We start from the raw sequence: 16965 nt of genomic DNA, 5'->3' as shown, positions 1-16965 counted from the left end.
AAACATTTGTGGTAAGATTTAAAAAAGAGAGAGAAATTAATACTTTTATTCATCAAGGATGCATTAAATATATCAAATGTGACAGTAAAGACATTTATAATGTTACAGAAGATTTCTATTTAATAAATGCTTTAAGTCAAATAAAAACATTTAATAAATGCTGTTCATATGATAATAATCATAAATGTTTCTTGAGCAGCAAATCATCATACTAGAATGATTTCTGAAGGATCATGTGACACTGAAGACTGGAGTAATGATGCTGAAAATTCAGCTTCGATCACAGGAATAAATCACTGTACATTTTAAAATATATTCAAAAAGAAAACAGTTAATTTCATTTGTAACAACATTTTGCAATATTACTGTTTTTACTGTATTTTTCATTAAATAAATGTGGCCTTGGTAAACAGAAGAGACTTCTTTTTTGTAATGTAATGTTTCCCAACTTTTGACATGTACTGTAAAAAAGTGAAATAGCATATAAGAGTGATTTTAATTAACTATATACATATTTACTAAAACATTAAAAGTGGAGCATGTAAACTAGCATCAACAGCCCTAATTCATTAAACACAAATATCCTGAATTTCAGCATCAGTCATACTTATAAAACGTTCTTGATTTTGTCAGTACATTCGTTGAGTTTAAGAATGGATTAATGATTGACACAGAAAATCATTCTGCTAATGTTTTGTGAATAAGGCATCCATCTGCGATTGATCAGAGAAACAGATGGTCCCACCCCAAACTCAACCTTTGGTTGCTACAGTGGTGCTCAGAATTATTGGCACCCTTGGTAAATATGATCAAAGATGACTATAAAAATAAATCTGCATTGTTTATCCTTTCGATCTTTAGTTCATAAAATTAGCAAAAAATGTAACCTTTCACTGAAGGAAAAGAATTTAAAGTGGGGGGAAAATCACATTATGAAAAAAAAGTTCATCTCCAAAACACGTTGGCCACAATTATTAGCACCCCTAGAATTTTTTATGGGTAAAATATCTCTGAAGTATAGTCCCATTCGTATTTAAAATTTTTTAGCTTGCCAGGGTGATCAAGAACATGAAATTGTCCGACCAAGACTTCCTGTTCCACAGGAGTATAAACATGAGGAAACACAAAGGCCAAATTATCTTAATCAATCATCACAATGAGTAAAACCAAAGAATATAGTTCTGATGTGCAGCAAAAGATTGTTGAGCTTCACATAATAGAAAATGGCTGTGAGAAAAGAGCTAAAGCATTGAAAATCCCCATTTCCACCATCAGGGCAAGGATTAAGAAGTTATAATCAACTAATGATGTTACAAATCTGCCTGGAAGAGGACGAGTGTCTAAATCGTCCTAATGTGTGGTGAGGAGGAAAGTTTGAGTGGCCAAAGACTCTTCAAGGATCACAGCTGGAGAATTGCAGAGATTATTTGAGTCTTGAGTCTCAGAAAGCCTAAAAAAATTACCAAAAAGCACCTACATCCCCACAAGATGTTCAGGAGGGTTTCAAGAAAAATCCTCTGCTCTCATCCAGAAACAAACTCCAGCATATTCAGTTGTCAGACACGACTGGAACTTCAAACTGGACCGGCTTCTGTGGTCAGATGAAACTAAAAAAGAGCTTTTTGGCAGCAAACCCACCAGATGGGTTTGGTGCACACATGGATAAAAAGTACCCCATGCCCACGGTTAAATATACTGCTGGATCTTTAATGTTGTGGGCATATTTTTCTGCTGGACATCTTGTTCAGATTTATGGTATCATGGATTCTATCAAATACCAACAGATAAAAAAATCAAAACTTGACCACTTCTGCTAGAAATCCAATAATGGGCCGTGGTTGGATCGTCCATCAGGACAATGATCCAAAACATACATCAAAACCAGCACAAAAATGTGTCACTGAGCACAAAATGTAGCTTCTGCCATGGTCTTCCCAGTTCCCTGACCTGAACCCTAAAGAAAATGAGTGGAGTGAACTGAAGAGAAGAAGCACCAACATGGAGCTGGAATCTGAAGGATCTGGAGAGATTCTGCATGAAGGAATGATCTCTGATCTCTGGTCAGGTGTTCTCCAAACTCATCAGGTATTATACGAGACGACTCAGAGCTGTTATCTTGGCAAAAGGAGGTTCCAAAAGTACTGAATAAAAGGGTGCCAATAATTGTGGCCAACCTGTTTTGGAGAAAAAATTCAAGATCAAAAGCATAAACAATGCAGATTTATTTTTACAGTCATCTTTGATCATATTTACCAAAGGTGCCAATAATTCTGAGCACAACTGCATGTCGAGCTGGTTAGGATGTTCAAACACACAGAGCAATGCTTTGACAGCACCACAGTGTTTACACTTTTCAGGGGTATGACTAATAGCAAGCTGGACTACAATATCTGGAAAATACCATCTTTGCTTATGGCAGCTTTTAAAAATCTAAATATAAGTCCAAGTATCTACCAGCAAGAGCTAACTGGAACGTGCTAACACGCACAACCTTGATCCCTTGACTTAAATGTCACTTTATATTATGTTGAGATATACAAAAGTATTTAAGTGGACATTTTTAAATGATGACACTTTTAAATCACTTGCATTTTTGCAGCTGAATAAAAAAAACAAACAAAAAAACACCTTGAACACCTTAATGCTCTCATGATGTTATTTAATGTGAAAAGTAATAAGACAAGAAATTCTGCAACGGTCAGTGCACTGTCCGTATGACATCGTTTTCGTCATTTGGAGGGTCCACGGACATCAACGCGCAGCCTAATTTTTGTGTCTGCACAGACGGTGCATGTACAATAGCGCATGCACAAAGTTGAGACATACGAGTCCACTACTGATGTATTGTCAAGTAGTTGAATAGTGCAGAAAGAGTGATTCAAAACAAAACGCTGTATCAAGAACAGTAAAAAAAGAAGCAAATCACCCTAAGCCCTCACGATCTTCCTCCAAGCCCACACTTTTGTGACGTAATGCCTCTTTGACTGTTGGGTACAAGTCTGCTGAGGAGCTTGCGGGCTTGCAGACTTGGGAAAAGCATGCATTGAGGGTGCATATCGGCCGCAAAGGGTCCCTTGAGAAACTTAAACCTATTTGAAAGGAGCCTTCGAATTGGGACAGCCTCCGTTGCTCACTTGCTCACTTCATATCACTTTGAAACATCCAATTTATAAATTCGACATCATAAAAGATTTCACCCTTATAAATGAATAAGCAGTACAACTCCTTTCTAAAAACAGTTCTAAAAAAAATGTGTATTATTGCTCGTTTGACCAGATAAAAATGATCAAAAATGTCAAGTAGATCCTAAGTGAATTCCTCAGTGGGATGCATGTCATCCACGCCCATATTCTTTCATTAAGAAATAGCGATGGAGAGATAGTGTGTGTAAATCATGCCGACTGCCTCTCATACCTGTCCACTTCAGGCCTCAGGCTCTTCTCTCTCTCCAGCATGGCCACGATCAGCTTTCCCCATTCCTTCTCCACATCATTAGGATGGTAACCTTGAGGGAGCTGGATGCGACCGAACTCCATCCACACCTACATCCCAACAAATAGCAGCGCTTAAGACACCCCTACATGTGTCAAGTATTGTAAATGTAAAAGATATTTGAATTATCAAAAAAGCAAATGAAAGATACAAACCTCGAGCATTTTGTAGAGATGCTTGATTTTGGCCTTTTCGTTCTCTTTCAGGGGTATTTCATTTTCTTTAAACTGTTGATACTGAGTATAAAGTGCCTGTGAAGTTAAAAACAGTTAGTTAAGACAAAACAAAGCGCACCGAACAGAAGAAAAGACAACATACCCATGCAGAACACCTGTACTCTTTGCGTCTGCTCTAGGAGAAAGATGAAGCTGCTCCTCGAGTCTTTAATAGTTTTTTAACACGAGTGGGATGCTACCTATTTGCCGTGTAAATCCTCTGAGCGAGTGCAGGTAATTTGCCTCAGGATCCAATACACTATGCAATGTTTAATGTTAGCGACTTAGCAGCTGCTGATCTCTGAAAATACATGTCAGCAAATTCCTGATATTCCTGATAATTATTACTTCAAATATATCTGCAATTTCATAAATCACAGTGTAAAATCGGCTTAAGAATGATACACCACGAAACTTCCCTTCATGTCTCTCTAAATCTGTATATTACTCGTTTCCAAATAATTAAAAAAAGAAATAGGACATTATATTTTGCATTAAGAAAAGGATGTCTGTTACAAATATTATTATTACTATTGCTTTATTTAATTTTTTTGCATCATGGCATTATTCATGATAATTTCATGAAAAAGAACTAGTCATTCAGATATGAAAGCCCATTTCCTCCACATGAGGGAAAAAGATGAAGTAGAAATTATGACCTGGTGTGTCATAATTATGACATAAAAGTTTAAATTATGACATAAGAAGTCATAATTGTGACATACTACATTATAATTATGAGACATTATGACACACTAAGTCATACCAGTGTTGGGGAAAGTTACTTTTGCGCTACTTCGTTACTTTTTTATGGAAAGTAATGCATTGTTACTTTTGTGTTATTGTTTTCTCACCTGAGCTGGGCTTGCTTGTTTCTTATGTAATAATAATAAAATAATTTTGGCGAATGTAAAGGCTGTTTCTCCTCGAAAGTGATGTGAATAAGCTTTGGGCTGAAGGAAATGCAAATTCACACGTGTACAGTAGAGGGCGCAGCTCAAACAAACCTTTAGTTCACACTGCCTCGGCACTTACTCGTGATTCTGTCAACATGAGGACAGGAGATCTGTCAGTCAATAAATGGGAAAATTAAGTAATTTGCTTTGCTTGTTTGAAAAAGTAACTCAGATATTCTGTTGTAAATTTAAAAGTAATGCCTTACTTTATTAGTTACTTGAAAAAGTAATCAGATGATGTGACTCGTGTGACTTGTAATGCGTTACGTTTACCCCCAACACTGGTTGTGACATAAGTCATAATAATTATGATGTAAAAAGTCCAAATTATGACATACTGAGTCATAATTATGAGAAAAGGATGAATGTCCAGACTTTCTATGTCATTATTTTGACTTTTTTAAGTCATAATTTTACCTTTTTATATCCTAATTATGGATTTTTTTTTTTTTTATTCTAGTGTGGTGGAAATGGGCTTCCATATTCAGGAAACACACTGAGTAGTCAGTTTTGAAAATATGTGAATTCCTAAAAGCATGATAAAATCGTGAGGCATCTCACCTTAAGTTCCACAGGATTGCTGGGGAAATTTCTGTCTGACATAACAGTCACATTGTGTTTGATCCACTGGCTGAGGTACATCACCATGTTCTGGTATTCCACCCATTTAATGTCCACATCCTGGAACAACATCAACCATCTTTTGATCAAGGTCAGTATCTCACTGCAGTTCCATGAAATGTGAACACAGCCATACTTCCAACAATATGAGTTTATAGTATGTGTCACTTGTTGGCTTTCTAAAAGCATTTCCTTCATATTCTATTCATTCGCTCATTTATTTGAGAATTGCAAGCATGTCTGATTCAAGGTTAATGTGACTTAAATGGTAACCAGTATACTGGTTCTCTTCCTCAGGGAGAATTTTCCTGTTCTGGGAATGACTCCAAAGAATCAACAGATTCCTTAAAAGCTTCTAACTTAGTTCAGTTTCCTGCATAACAAGCCTCAAACTCCTCCAAGACACATGGAATGCTTATGTAATGAAAAAAAAAATGTAGACACAAAGTTTGTTTTCATACACCAAGGCTACCCAGCTGAAAAACCTTCTATAGAAAGTCAGGCAGGTACTGTCATCCTTGAGATGTTAGTGTACTGTCAGTCTGAGTATCCTCAGAGAAGAGTCATGGCTGAAATGAACATATTTCTGTGTTTCAGTCACAGACAGAGATAGACGCAATGACAAGAAATGTCTTTATAGTGCCATCACCACACAGACAGCCCGCATTTAACTTGCACTGAACACCGAAGGCCCATTTCAGGTCATTTTTGTATTTGTAGTGCTTTCAATTATAACACTTCAGAAAAAGAAGTGTGCTTAATTGTATTGAATGTGCACTTGTAGTGTGCTTCAAATATTAAAAGTATATATATATATAAAACTGTTCTTGCAATTAATATCATATCAATGCAATAAAAGCACTTGATACACTCAAGTACACTTTTAAAAACTGCACTTTGTAATAATGTCAAATTAAAGTTTTACTTCAAAGTACATTTTAAAACATGTTTTAATAATCTTTTCTCATGCTTTAAAGATGTGTTGACAAACAGATTACTATTTTAACTATAGTGTTATTCAATATTACATTTAAAGTTAATATATTTTAAATATACTTATACAAATGTGTAGCTGCAAATATTTAGAAATACATGACATACAAATGTCAACAGAAATAACATTAAAGTTTACTTTAAATATGTTATACGTTTAATAGATAAATTATTAGAATTAAATAAACTAAATGCTTGTCAATACATTCAGCAGTATTTATGAAATTACATATAAAGTTGTACTTAATTTCTACTTAAGTGGGTTTAGAAATCACTCAAGGTCACTCAGCTAATTGCATTTAATATAAATTTAAACTATAATACACTTTTAATTAACATGCAATTAAGAGTCTGAAAACATTACAATATGTTTTACATTCAGTTTGTACTTTAGTATATTCTTTTATTTCCGTAATAAGTACTCTTATTAAAAGTATGCTAAAGTGTACTACTTTTTCACCAGGGCAGTTACTGCATGTTATAAATCTGTAATTGTACTTACATTTGCACTGATGCCCTCCATTCCTTCCGGTACTTTCGGGAAGACATCGTATAACGTTGAAACGTATGTAATGACCGACTTCTCATCCGGAGATGACACATCAACATCTGCTCGAAAGGGCAAACATTTGCATAGTTACAATGCTACTTTATAAAACATTGAACAGTTTTGTAACACATTTTGATGATTGTAACCTTTCCTTTCAGAACAATTCACTACAGACAAAATGTCTATTCTGCTGAGGCCATTGGGTTTGAAATGAATACTATTCTTAGATCCCAGTGTTGTTTTACAAATGACCATGAAACACCAAGAAACTGCAAGGTAAAATATCTGACATTCGGACTGCAGCTCAGATTCATCGCTCTGGTGACTCACTGTATAGACTGAGGAACCCGTTGTGCTGCATCAGACATCAACATGTCAAAGTTAAACCAATGACGGGTCACTTCAGAAATTTGGTAGAGTTGTGTTAACTAGCAGCTCATTCTCTCTGAAGTCTCACACTTCACCAAAAGAAACGTTGGCGTCATTATTTTGCAATGCTTGGTAACCTCATTGTTTTCAATGAGAAAATGTTGGCATAATAAGGATGAACTTGTTTTCTAATGACATTGCTGTCAAACCTGGCATGTGTGTTTTTAATATAATTTAATTATTTACATTTTTAGTCATGCATTTGGAAGACACTTTTATCCAAAGCAACTTTGTCACAGTATCAATAATATTCATAGTGTACAGTTATAGGTTTATTAGAAAGTCAGACTAGGAAACAAGCTAAATCCGGCTCAGACTACAGGAGTTTTAGGCTGATTCATCCATGATTTCCCCTACCGACAATCTGAGAAAAAAACTTGTCCAGGACCTTGGTTGCTTCATTTGCGTTAAAACATGTTGCTAACATGTTAGCAATATGCTAATTAATGCTAAAGTGCTAAAACATGATAACTAACGCTAGCATTGTGAAAATTAATCCTAGCAGGTGTGCTAAAAAATGCTAATTTAGGCTAGCATTTTGCTAATTCATGCTATCAAATGCTAACTAATGTTAACAATGTTTTTTCATGTTATCAACATCAATGTGCTAAAACGTGTTAATTCATGATAGCAACGTGCTAAAACATGTTGTTAACAAGTTAGCAATATGGTAAATATATGCTAGCAATGTGTTAAAAACATGCTATCTGTTAAAACATGCTAGCAATGTGATAATTCACATTAGCAATGTGCTAATTAATGCAAGCAATGTGGAAAAACATGCTAATTCGTACTAGCATTGTGCTAATTCATGCTAGTAATAGGCTAATTAATGCTAACAATGTGTTAAAACAGTAGGTGCGTCCCAATTGACCCTTCGCAAAGACCCGCCCCCCTTAGTTACTGTTGCTTTGTCCAACAAGCCATGGCGCTGTCACGCCACACGCAGTTAAAAATACATCGCGGAGCAAAGAGGACACTGACAACACGTCGACAGACAAGACAGAGCAGGTTACTTATGATATTAAACAAAGTCCCAGCTTTCAAGTTGTGTAATTTTTAAAGAAATTCGAACAATAAATACAGTTTTGTGGCTCTTTAATGTGTCGTGACAGAATGCTGTAGCGCTTCAGCTCAAGCGGCTCGTGAACCGATCATCTCTTCCTACTAGTTCATTATAGCATCAAATAAACATGAATGAACATCAGAAGGAATGTTGTTTCAAATGCGTAAAGATGTAAATACACACCATTTTTCAAGTTCAAGTCCACCGACGTTAATCTTCTAACTCCTGACTGCTTTGTCGGACAAAATGGCGGATTCAGCATTTTGATTGGTTAGATCGCTTGTCAATCAAACTCCCGGCGAAGGGTCAATTTGCGTACTTATGCACTATTCTATGACGTTTTTAAGTATAAATAGTACAAGTAGTGCTCTATCTATCTATCTATCTATATATCTATCTATCTTCTTATAGAGTGTATTGCCTTCAAAACTGCTTTAAAACTGCTTAAACTTCAAATTAGCTCAAACTGAGAACCTCTGAAAACCAAAGCCTTTGTATTTGGATCCAGCTCTCCTTCATTTCTGAGTGTCACCTATGTTACATTTACACATAAGCACAGCCAATAAACTTTGTCTTTTATAATGACTTATTAATGTATTATTTTACTTTTACAGTACCTACATTTTAAAATATTTTAAAATATTTTGACTTTTTTGTTTTTTATATACAAGCAGCATTGTGATAAAAGTACCACATGAACAGGAATGTAATAATGCTAAATGGTTCCATTGGTGACCTCCAGCCCAAACATCAACATGTGACACCTTGAAGCCAGACAGTGGTGAAAATAGTCAATATGGATTAGGACAATAGAAACTCACCCTCTGGGTCCAGCAGTCGGGCCACACCAAGCTGCTCGGCAACACCAAACGCTTGCTCTAAGTTGGATCTGCTACTTTGTGTTGAAACTCTGCTCATATCGACCAGGTCAGGCCTGAATGAAGACAGAATCGAGACGATATTATATTTTTCACAATCTCTCCATGTCTGATATCTATCAGTAACAGATATGTTTTGTATCACAAGATTTTGCTTTAATCAAAATGTTGTTTGATTGATGATGACAGGCATTTTCATGAATGAAAACTGACCCTGGAGTCACACTGGATTTGTGTAAATCCCCAAAGGATATCAGTGTCAAAGACTCCACATGTACAGCACTCACTTGATCAAGCCATGCTATTCATATGAAGGAGCATACAAGGAACAATTATATTTTGCATAGAGAAAATGAAAGCTATTTTAGGACCGCTAAGAATCCTAATAGTCCCAAAATAGGCTTCATAATCTTTAAGAAAAATAGGTTTTCTTTCTTTTGATTTCAGGGTGAAATATGACCCAAATTTGCTCTTGGCAGTGATGGCTAGAAATATCTTTGCATAAAGAAGTAATTATTCAGAATCTAGGTCATCAGTGCATCTGTTAGGTAAAATGATATTTCATCAAACTATAAAGTGCAGATTATGATTATGAGGCACAGCAGATCATTCCAAGAATAGAGATCAGAGATAAATATACTTTATAAGTACAAGAAACAGAGTTCATAACCTATTTTACTTCCATAATGTAACATTTTATTTCAGAGTGATATTCTATTTGAAAGAAGGGCAAGACTAGGGTTGTCACTGTCCTAAAATTTTAGTAGTCGGTACCAACAGGGGCGGAGCCAGACATTGCATGCACTTTAAGAGCTCAAATTTAGAAGCTCCAACCCATGTTCAGTGTGCAAATTAAACAAAGAAAAAAGTCTGAGCAATCACTTGTACCTGAACTTTAAACCTCTTTTTAAATACCTTCTCAGTCTACATTACTTTCAAACTGCTGTTTTAGGAAGCCAAAAGATAATCTAGATCTATAAATGGATTGAATGGTGAGAAATGTCAATATGACATTTTGATGCACTATGAACAATATGACAAAGAACCTGATAAATGTTGATGTACTTTTGCTTTTACTTTAAATCAATTCACATTCACAATTCACAAACTGAAATTCTGTCATTTATTTACTCGCCCTTTAAAACATGGAATCAGATGCAAACCTATAAAAAAGACATGTGGGCTGTTACCTGTATTTATGAATAATAGCATTGAACAGTCGTCCATCCCTCCACGAGGTAGTGAAGTTGTCACAGCGGACACCTACATAGCCTTCAGTCATCTGCTGGGACCACAGCAGAAGCCTCTCCTTGGCTGTCATGTCCTCGGACTCTCCTGTCACATGGATGTCCGAGATCTGCAGGCAGGGAAAATGACGTTTTCGTTAATATTGTTAAGAACCTGTGTTATAACATAGAATTACATATTACTTTTTGTATTCATTTGCATGACATAATAATGTGAACCCATTAAGCTTATGTACCCTTTAAGCCCACTTTTAACTTTGTAGTCAAATAAAAAAAAAAAGAGCAAGTCATATTTTATGCTGCTTATTTACAAATCCAGTGATTTGTTACTTCCCTGACATTTTTTATTGCATACAATCACATTTGGCAAAGTTGAGTTAGCCCTGCTCATGTTCATGCTGTCTCAGGGGACCTCACACAAACACACCCAAACACTCTGGTGTTTCGAGACCCTTCAGAAATCAACACATTTCCACAATTTTCAGCCATTTCTTTGGCAAGTACTTTTATATGTCAAATAAGAGATAAATGTATTGCTTTTTGTGTTTGAACAAATAGTACTTTATCATTTTAGATCATTTTCCTTTAAATGAAAAGATGAGTTTTATTAGCTTGTGCACAAAGCTAATCTCAGGGTCAAACCATAAATGTTTTGTGCTTCATGTCACAAATAAATAAACATCATAAATTGTTTTGTAGAACAGATTATTTTCATATTTTTTTTAAGACGGGCTTAAATGGTACAGCGCCACAAAACGCATGCAAACTACAGCCAACTCAAGCTAAACTCGAATGAAAAAAATCTTAACATTTCTTAATGTGGACACAATGAAAATTACTTTAATGCTTAGTCCACATTATATTTAAGCTCCATGCATGACTTTGTAAACCTATCTTATATTTTTAAAGGAAAACGTTGTCTTTTTTCATCATTACTCACTGTGGTACCATTTAAGCCCACCTAATGTGTTTCAATGAAAACTTTGATCAATTTTCTGAGTGAAAGTGTCTAATGATAACATTTTTTGTGTACTTTTACCTTACTAACCTTTTTAATTTGTAAGCCTACAAATTACACACATTAATTCAATTGAGACAGAGCCTGTTGTCCTAAATTCCTTATATATAACTACTCCTGGTGTGGGGGGCCCACTAGGAAACCCCTGTAAGCCGAGAGTGTTAAGCCCCAACTCGGCTTGGCTCCCGAGATACACCCGGTCAATAGATAGATTTTTATATTTTGTGAGTCAATTATGGTGTGGGCTAATTTGGAACACATGCAGGCTTAAATGGTGCCAAAGTACCAATTAAGCCCATGCCAGACTTCTGACTTTATTCATAAAAGTTCTTAATGTTCATATTCTAAAATGTACATCAACTAATTAATACATTTTGAAATTTTATGCACATACCCATTTTTTTTTTTTTTTTGCGCACCTCAATTATTGTGTTTTAAGAACATCAGTCTTTATGATTATGACTGTGAACACAAAGCATGGCAAGACTTAATCAGCAAAGAAGAATAAAGGGGAAAACTGAAAATGAATGACAGGTACCGTCGAACACCAAGAAGGATCACATCAGTGACAGCCAACATCAACATGAAAGAGCTGTGCTAAAAATCTAATCTCAGACACCAATGGTGTTATGATCATAAAACCTGGACAGTTGAAACACCAGAATGAACATCATCATCATCATCATCATCATCTGCCCTGGGCTGCGTTTCCCAAAAGCATCGTAAGCTTAAGTTGATCATAGAGACCATTGGTGGCAATTGTCTACGATCAACTTTGGCTTATGGGAAACCCAGCCCTGGTTAGTTTAATCACCTGACTTGAATATTATTCAACTACTGTGGGCAGTTTTGGAGCTAACAGATTCCCTCCTTCAACATCTCTGAAGAAACTGGCAGATGTTCTGATAGACGACATTCAAAAGTTGTATTATTCTATTCTAATAAAGTTGGAAGCTGTATTAAGAGCCTACTTCCCTGTTCGCATTATTGTGTCCAACCCTTATCAACTGTGTTAAATTACAACAAAAGACCTATTAATATAAATATTAGCAAATATCTGTAATTTGGCCTTTTTTAAATGTCTGTTTCAGCATTGAGGCTCAGCTGGTGCAAATAGAAAGTCTGAATCATGTGATATTTGATCAGTGATTCACCAGCACAGGTCGGTCGCTCTGTTTCTTCATTTAGAGATATTTATAGTAGTCTCCATGTAGGCAATAAATCATATTAAATGTATTTTCAATAAAGCAGTGAAATACACTGAAGCTGACTAATGAACTGTGACCGCTAACGTAGACGTGTCCACTGACCATTAGACTTCACATTATAAAAAAAGAAGGATGTTCACCTCTAAAATCAAATGCCTGGAGCAAAAGGTAAGTCAACGCCTACAGATTTAAGGAAACACATTATACCACAACATATAAAATCCAGCAGCTTAACAATCATTTACAGATTGATAAGTGTATAATGTGTACGTGCTGACACTGAAGTAAACTGAAAGGAATCTGCCGGCCGGCCACAGTGTAATTATAGCTTGTCGGAAGAGAGCAAAGCACATGGTGTTTAGACTGTGGGTGTGGAAAGACTGAGCTATTAAACCAAGAACCAAACACACCAAAAACATGCCAACTCTGACTAAACACTGCCATGAATGATAATATTATGGAAACTCTGTGTCATTCATTATAAAATAACTAGTGTCTAGATTTTAGATGCTAATCGGTCAATATATCTAGTTAAAATCACAAATATAGCAACAGCCATGACACAAAGTAACTGTTACTAGTTATATGCAGCATAAAGGTCAACTATCACCCTTAGTTTATTCTAGTGGAAGGATGATTTAATTTGAAAGTTAATTTGCTTGTCTCCTATAGCATTCCTGTAGCTCAAACAGTGCGCTAATAATGCCATATTAATAGCTTTGACTGCAAGCATGCATACTTTCAATGCAATGTGAATCATTTGGGATAAAAGCATCTGCCAAATGCATGAATGTAAATGTACTTATGTAACAGAAAAAAAAACCATTAAGGCACTCAAGGCTGTCGTATAGCTGCATTCACGCCATTTCACGCCATAACTTGAAAAAGCATTCATGTCCTTGTAGAAATCATAAAACAACAGAATTATTTGATAGCTTCGACTTGTACCACTTAACCACTGCAGCATCATGTGAAACACTCAAAGTAGAAGTAGTGGCTTTAGGAGTGAACTGTAGTTATTTCATAATATTTCTGTTTAAAGTCCTATAATTTACTATTTTTAATGTCTTAACACAACAATCTGGAAATACAAGATGTACAATACAGTTTAATGTAGCTAGAACAGAGTTGAATAACTAATGTCTCTCTAAATAACATAACTATAGCGATTATCAATAATGCAGTTGCATTACGATTATTTTTGTTGTACTGTGGTTATGTTTACTGATTTTCTCAAATGACACAGATTGATTTTGGTGTTAATAATGCCATAGAAATGCATAATTCTCCTAGGCTTCTGGGGGGCCCAAAGCAAAGCTTTTAAGGGGCCCCTGTCAATGCGTCCATAAAAACCCCAAAATGACCCCAAACCCCTTAATCCGTTCTTTCAGAGCAGTTTCACTGTCTACAAACAACAGTGAGTTGAAACAGTGACACAATAAAACAGAAGAAAACTACAAACAATAGGACAAATACAAGTTACAGATGAAATAAACAATTTAGCCTACTAAAAATAATTTTCTCATTTTCTGTTGTTGTTTGATTAACATAAATGAAACACAGCAGCAGGTTTATTAGGCTGCTGTCACTTTAAGACTAAACACAGATCTAAATATACTGACAAGCATTCGATTACCTTCCCAAATTTACTAAAGACATAATTGAATACGTATAAGTGAAATCTTTTCAAGATGGACATATTTTTGTGTGCATTTGTCTGTTTAAGCGCACACGCAAAGCCCAAAGTAGCCTATACTATACAGAAAGCCGACTTTGCAGCTCAATACGCTCTTTTTTTATAGTATCGAGCAGGTTCAACAGGAGGACTGTATATTACGACAGTCACGTTACATGATTGGACTGATTTGGATGTTACGTAGGAAGTGTGACAGCGCACACTGCTTTAAAGAAAAGGAACGGAATGCGGCATCATGTATTCATAATCACTGGAAGCCGAACAAAAGTAAAATTCTATTAATCACACAGGCATTAAAAATTGGTAGTTCAGGGGCCCTCTGCATGATGTAACGTCACTTTCATTGTGTCACTGCATCATAAATGGCATCTCAAATGTTTACAGATGCTGATATTACCTCCTGGTGTTTAGTAGAACCAAGTTCAAGATCTTGTTGGACAGTATCCAAAGAAGCCTGGGAAACTAACTCTCCCGAGCAAGTGTGGGCCCTCCTCCGCTTCCTGTGCACTTGAGTGTCCCATATAATTTTGGAGAACCCTTCCATGTTTTCCAGCTGATGTTCTACACTGCTCTTTGTCAGGGAGCCTCTTCCTCTCAGTGTCTGGAGCATATGCTCCACCGCTCCAAAACTAACCGCCCTCCTCAACTGTCTCCGCAAAAGTTTCTTTTCCAAAAGCCCGTCCTTTGAGGCGATGCTTCTGGAGCTCTTGGTGACCCCATGTAGATTATGCTCAGCAGTAGGCCTGCTTTTGTCCTTACTGATCTGATGAGTACCTGGCCTCCTACCGGTTTTACCTCGGAGGACTGGGACTTCTCCAACGTAGACCCCATGGCTGATACTGTGCTGGCGGGGCCTTGAAACCTCATCTTGCTCCGAATTCAATGTACCAACCTGATTGAGAGAATTGCTACTGGATGTGGCATGATCCAAGTCATCAGTCTTACAGCTCTCAGTTCCATGACTTCTCAAAGAGTCAGTGGCATTAAAATCCGCTGATTTTCTCTTTTTCCTACTTTGGAAGTATCTGCGTCCACTGAGCTCCTTTGGTGCGGGGCTGATTGGGGCTTTCGTGGGATCAACATAACACTCCTCCTTGGAGCCCCTCACGCATCCACACATATTACCCATGGTGGCTTCTCATGCCAATAAGGCTCCCCTTTAAGAAAGTTTCACTCATTCCTGCCAGCTGTAAACAAGTTCAGCAAGTTCAAGGGTTTCTTATCCCAGGAAGTATCAGCCATCTTTTCCCCTGCAAGTGTTTAGGTATGACAAACAGCAGTAGTCCAATATCCACAGCAGTACGGATGATATGAATCCCTCTGAGACTCAGCAGAGGACCGAGACACTCCACATAAACTTCTGTTTCCTGTATAACACGTTCTCGCTGCACAGCCCGGCCCTTTCTTCTCACGCTGCCAACACACTGAAGTCTCAATGACCTTTGAAACGGCACCCTTTGCCCTGATCCTCCAGAACAAACACTATACAGATCGAGGCGCACGGCAAGAGACACAAACTAACTCCAGCTCTCTGTCACAGCTGAGGAAACGTCACAGTCCTCATGTGAGGTGTAAACACAGCCACCCCCAGAGCCCTGCTGGTGTTGAGTTTCCAGAGGCTGAATGTCCTTAGCGGTCGGAGGCTGGAGAGAGAGAGGGGGGGAAATGGGAGGGGAGTGGGACACACTCTCATCTGATGCCTGATGGCTTCTGGTAACTGTGGGCTGCGTGTGAAAGCTCTGCTCAGCAAGTTGGGCCATTCAAATAGGACGTACCAGGCTGAGAGAGTCATGGCCTGTCATGTGGCCTTTTAAAATAACAGGACAATGTGGCTGGCTCGACAAACATGGCTGTGCTGCCCCAGATGACAAAGCTCTCTATTTGCTCTTTAATCTTGCTCAAAACAAGAGCAAAGCTTTGAAAAGGATCAAGTCCAACACTTAAAGCAAATAAAGATAGCCAGTGGTCATAGATATGGAAGATGATAACTTATATTGACTATATAAACTTGCTTGGGTGACTATTCAGTCATCTCAGTTGTATAGTTGTAAAATATAATTAGCTTATTGAACAAGTTACTGAACAAACAATCATTTAAAGTTAATTAAGGTTATTTGCATTATTGCATTAAATCATTTTAGGGAACCCACACAAGATAATACGTGCTAATACATTTGCCACATCTCACCACCATAACATCTCACTACTTCCATCAAACTTCCTAGAAAATTGTTTTAATCATGCAGCAACATGCAACAAATTGCTTAACAATAGGGCTGTAATGGTACACAAAAAGGAAAACAGGTCTGAAATGCAGCTTAAGCTGCACAAGAGGGAAAGTTCTTTAAACACTATGCTTATGAGTTAGTTTGTAATGTTTCGTATAAAGCATGTCTCACTTTTAGGACAACTTGTATTGTGTACTTCAGATGTGTTCGCAACATCAAAGTGAATCAATATCCACACACAGAATTTCAGACGTGCAGTGGTTAAAACAACACTGCACTCGTCCGGTACACAAGAGTGCTGAACCGAAAGACAAGTAACTAATAAATTTCAGTATGAATATGTGTAAAATTAGGACCCATATAGCAAA

General features: G+C 36.9%; 1 protein-coding gene across 27 annotated transcripts in view; it reads right to left on the bottom strand.

Moving 5' to 3' along the window:
- The window catches only part of dst (dystonin), a 199994-nt gene that overhangs the window by 106207 nt on the left and 76822 nt on the right, over positions 1 to 16965 (bottom strand). For 26 of the 27 annotated variants that reach the window (XM_067386836.1, XM_067386855.1, XM_067386833.1 and 23 more), the window contains 6 exons: positions 10391 to 10557; positions 9144 to 9256; positions 6780 to 6886; positions 5225 to 5344; positions 3648 to 3743; positions 3415 to 3542 (listed from right to left, as the gene is read on the bottom strand). In XM_067386836.1, the coding sequence (XP_067242937.1) occupies positions 3415 to 3542; positions 3648 to 3743; positions 5225 to 5344; positions 6780 to 6886; positions 9144 to 9256; positions 10391 to 10557 (731 nt within the window). Of the gene's footprint in view, positions 1 to 3414; positions 3543 to 3647; positions 3744 to 5224; positions 5345 to 6779; positions 6887 to 9143; positions 9257 to 10390; positions 10558 to 14766; positions 15791 to 16965 lie in introns of those variants that run through there. The other variant, XM_067386840.1, reaches the window with a different exon arrangement.

This window comes from Chanodichthys erythropterus, chromosome 5, assembly GCF_024489055.1.
Source record: "Chanodichthys erythropterus isolate Z2021 chromosome 5, ASM2448905v1, whole genome shotgun sequence".
Taxonomy (NCBI): domain Eukaryota; kingdom Metazoa; phylum Chordata; class Actinopteri; order Cypriniformes; family Xenocyprididae; genus Chanodichthys; species Chanodichthys erythropterus.
The sequence above is the reverse complement of the archived record's forward strand: the minus strand, read 5'-3'. Positions and strand labels throughout refer to the sequence as shown.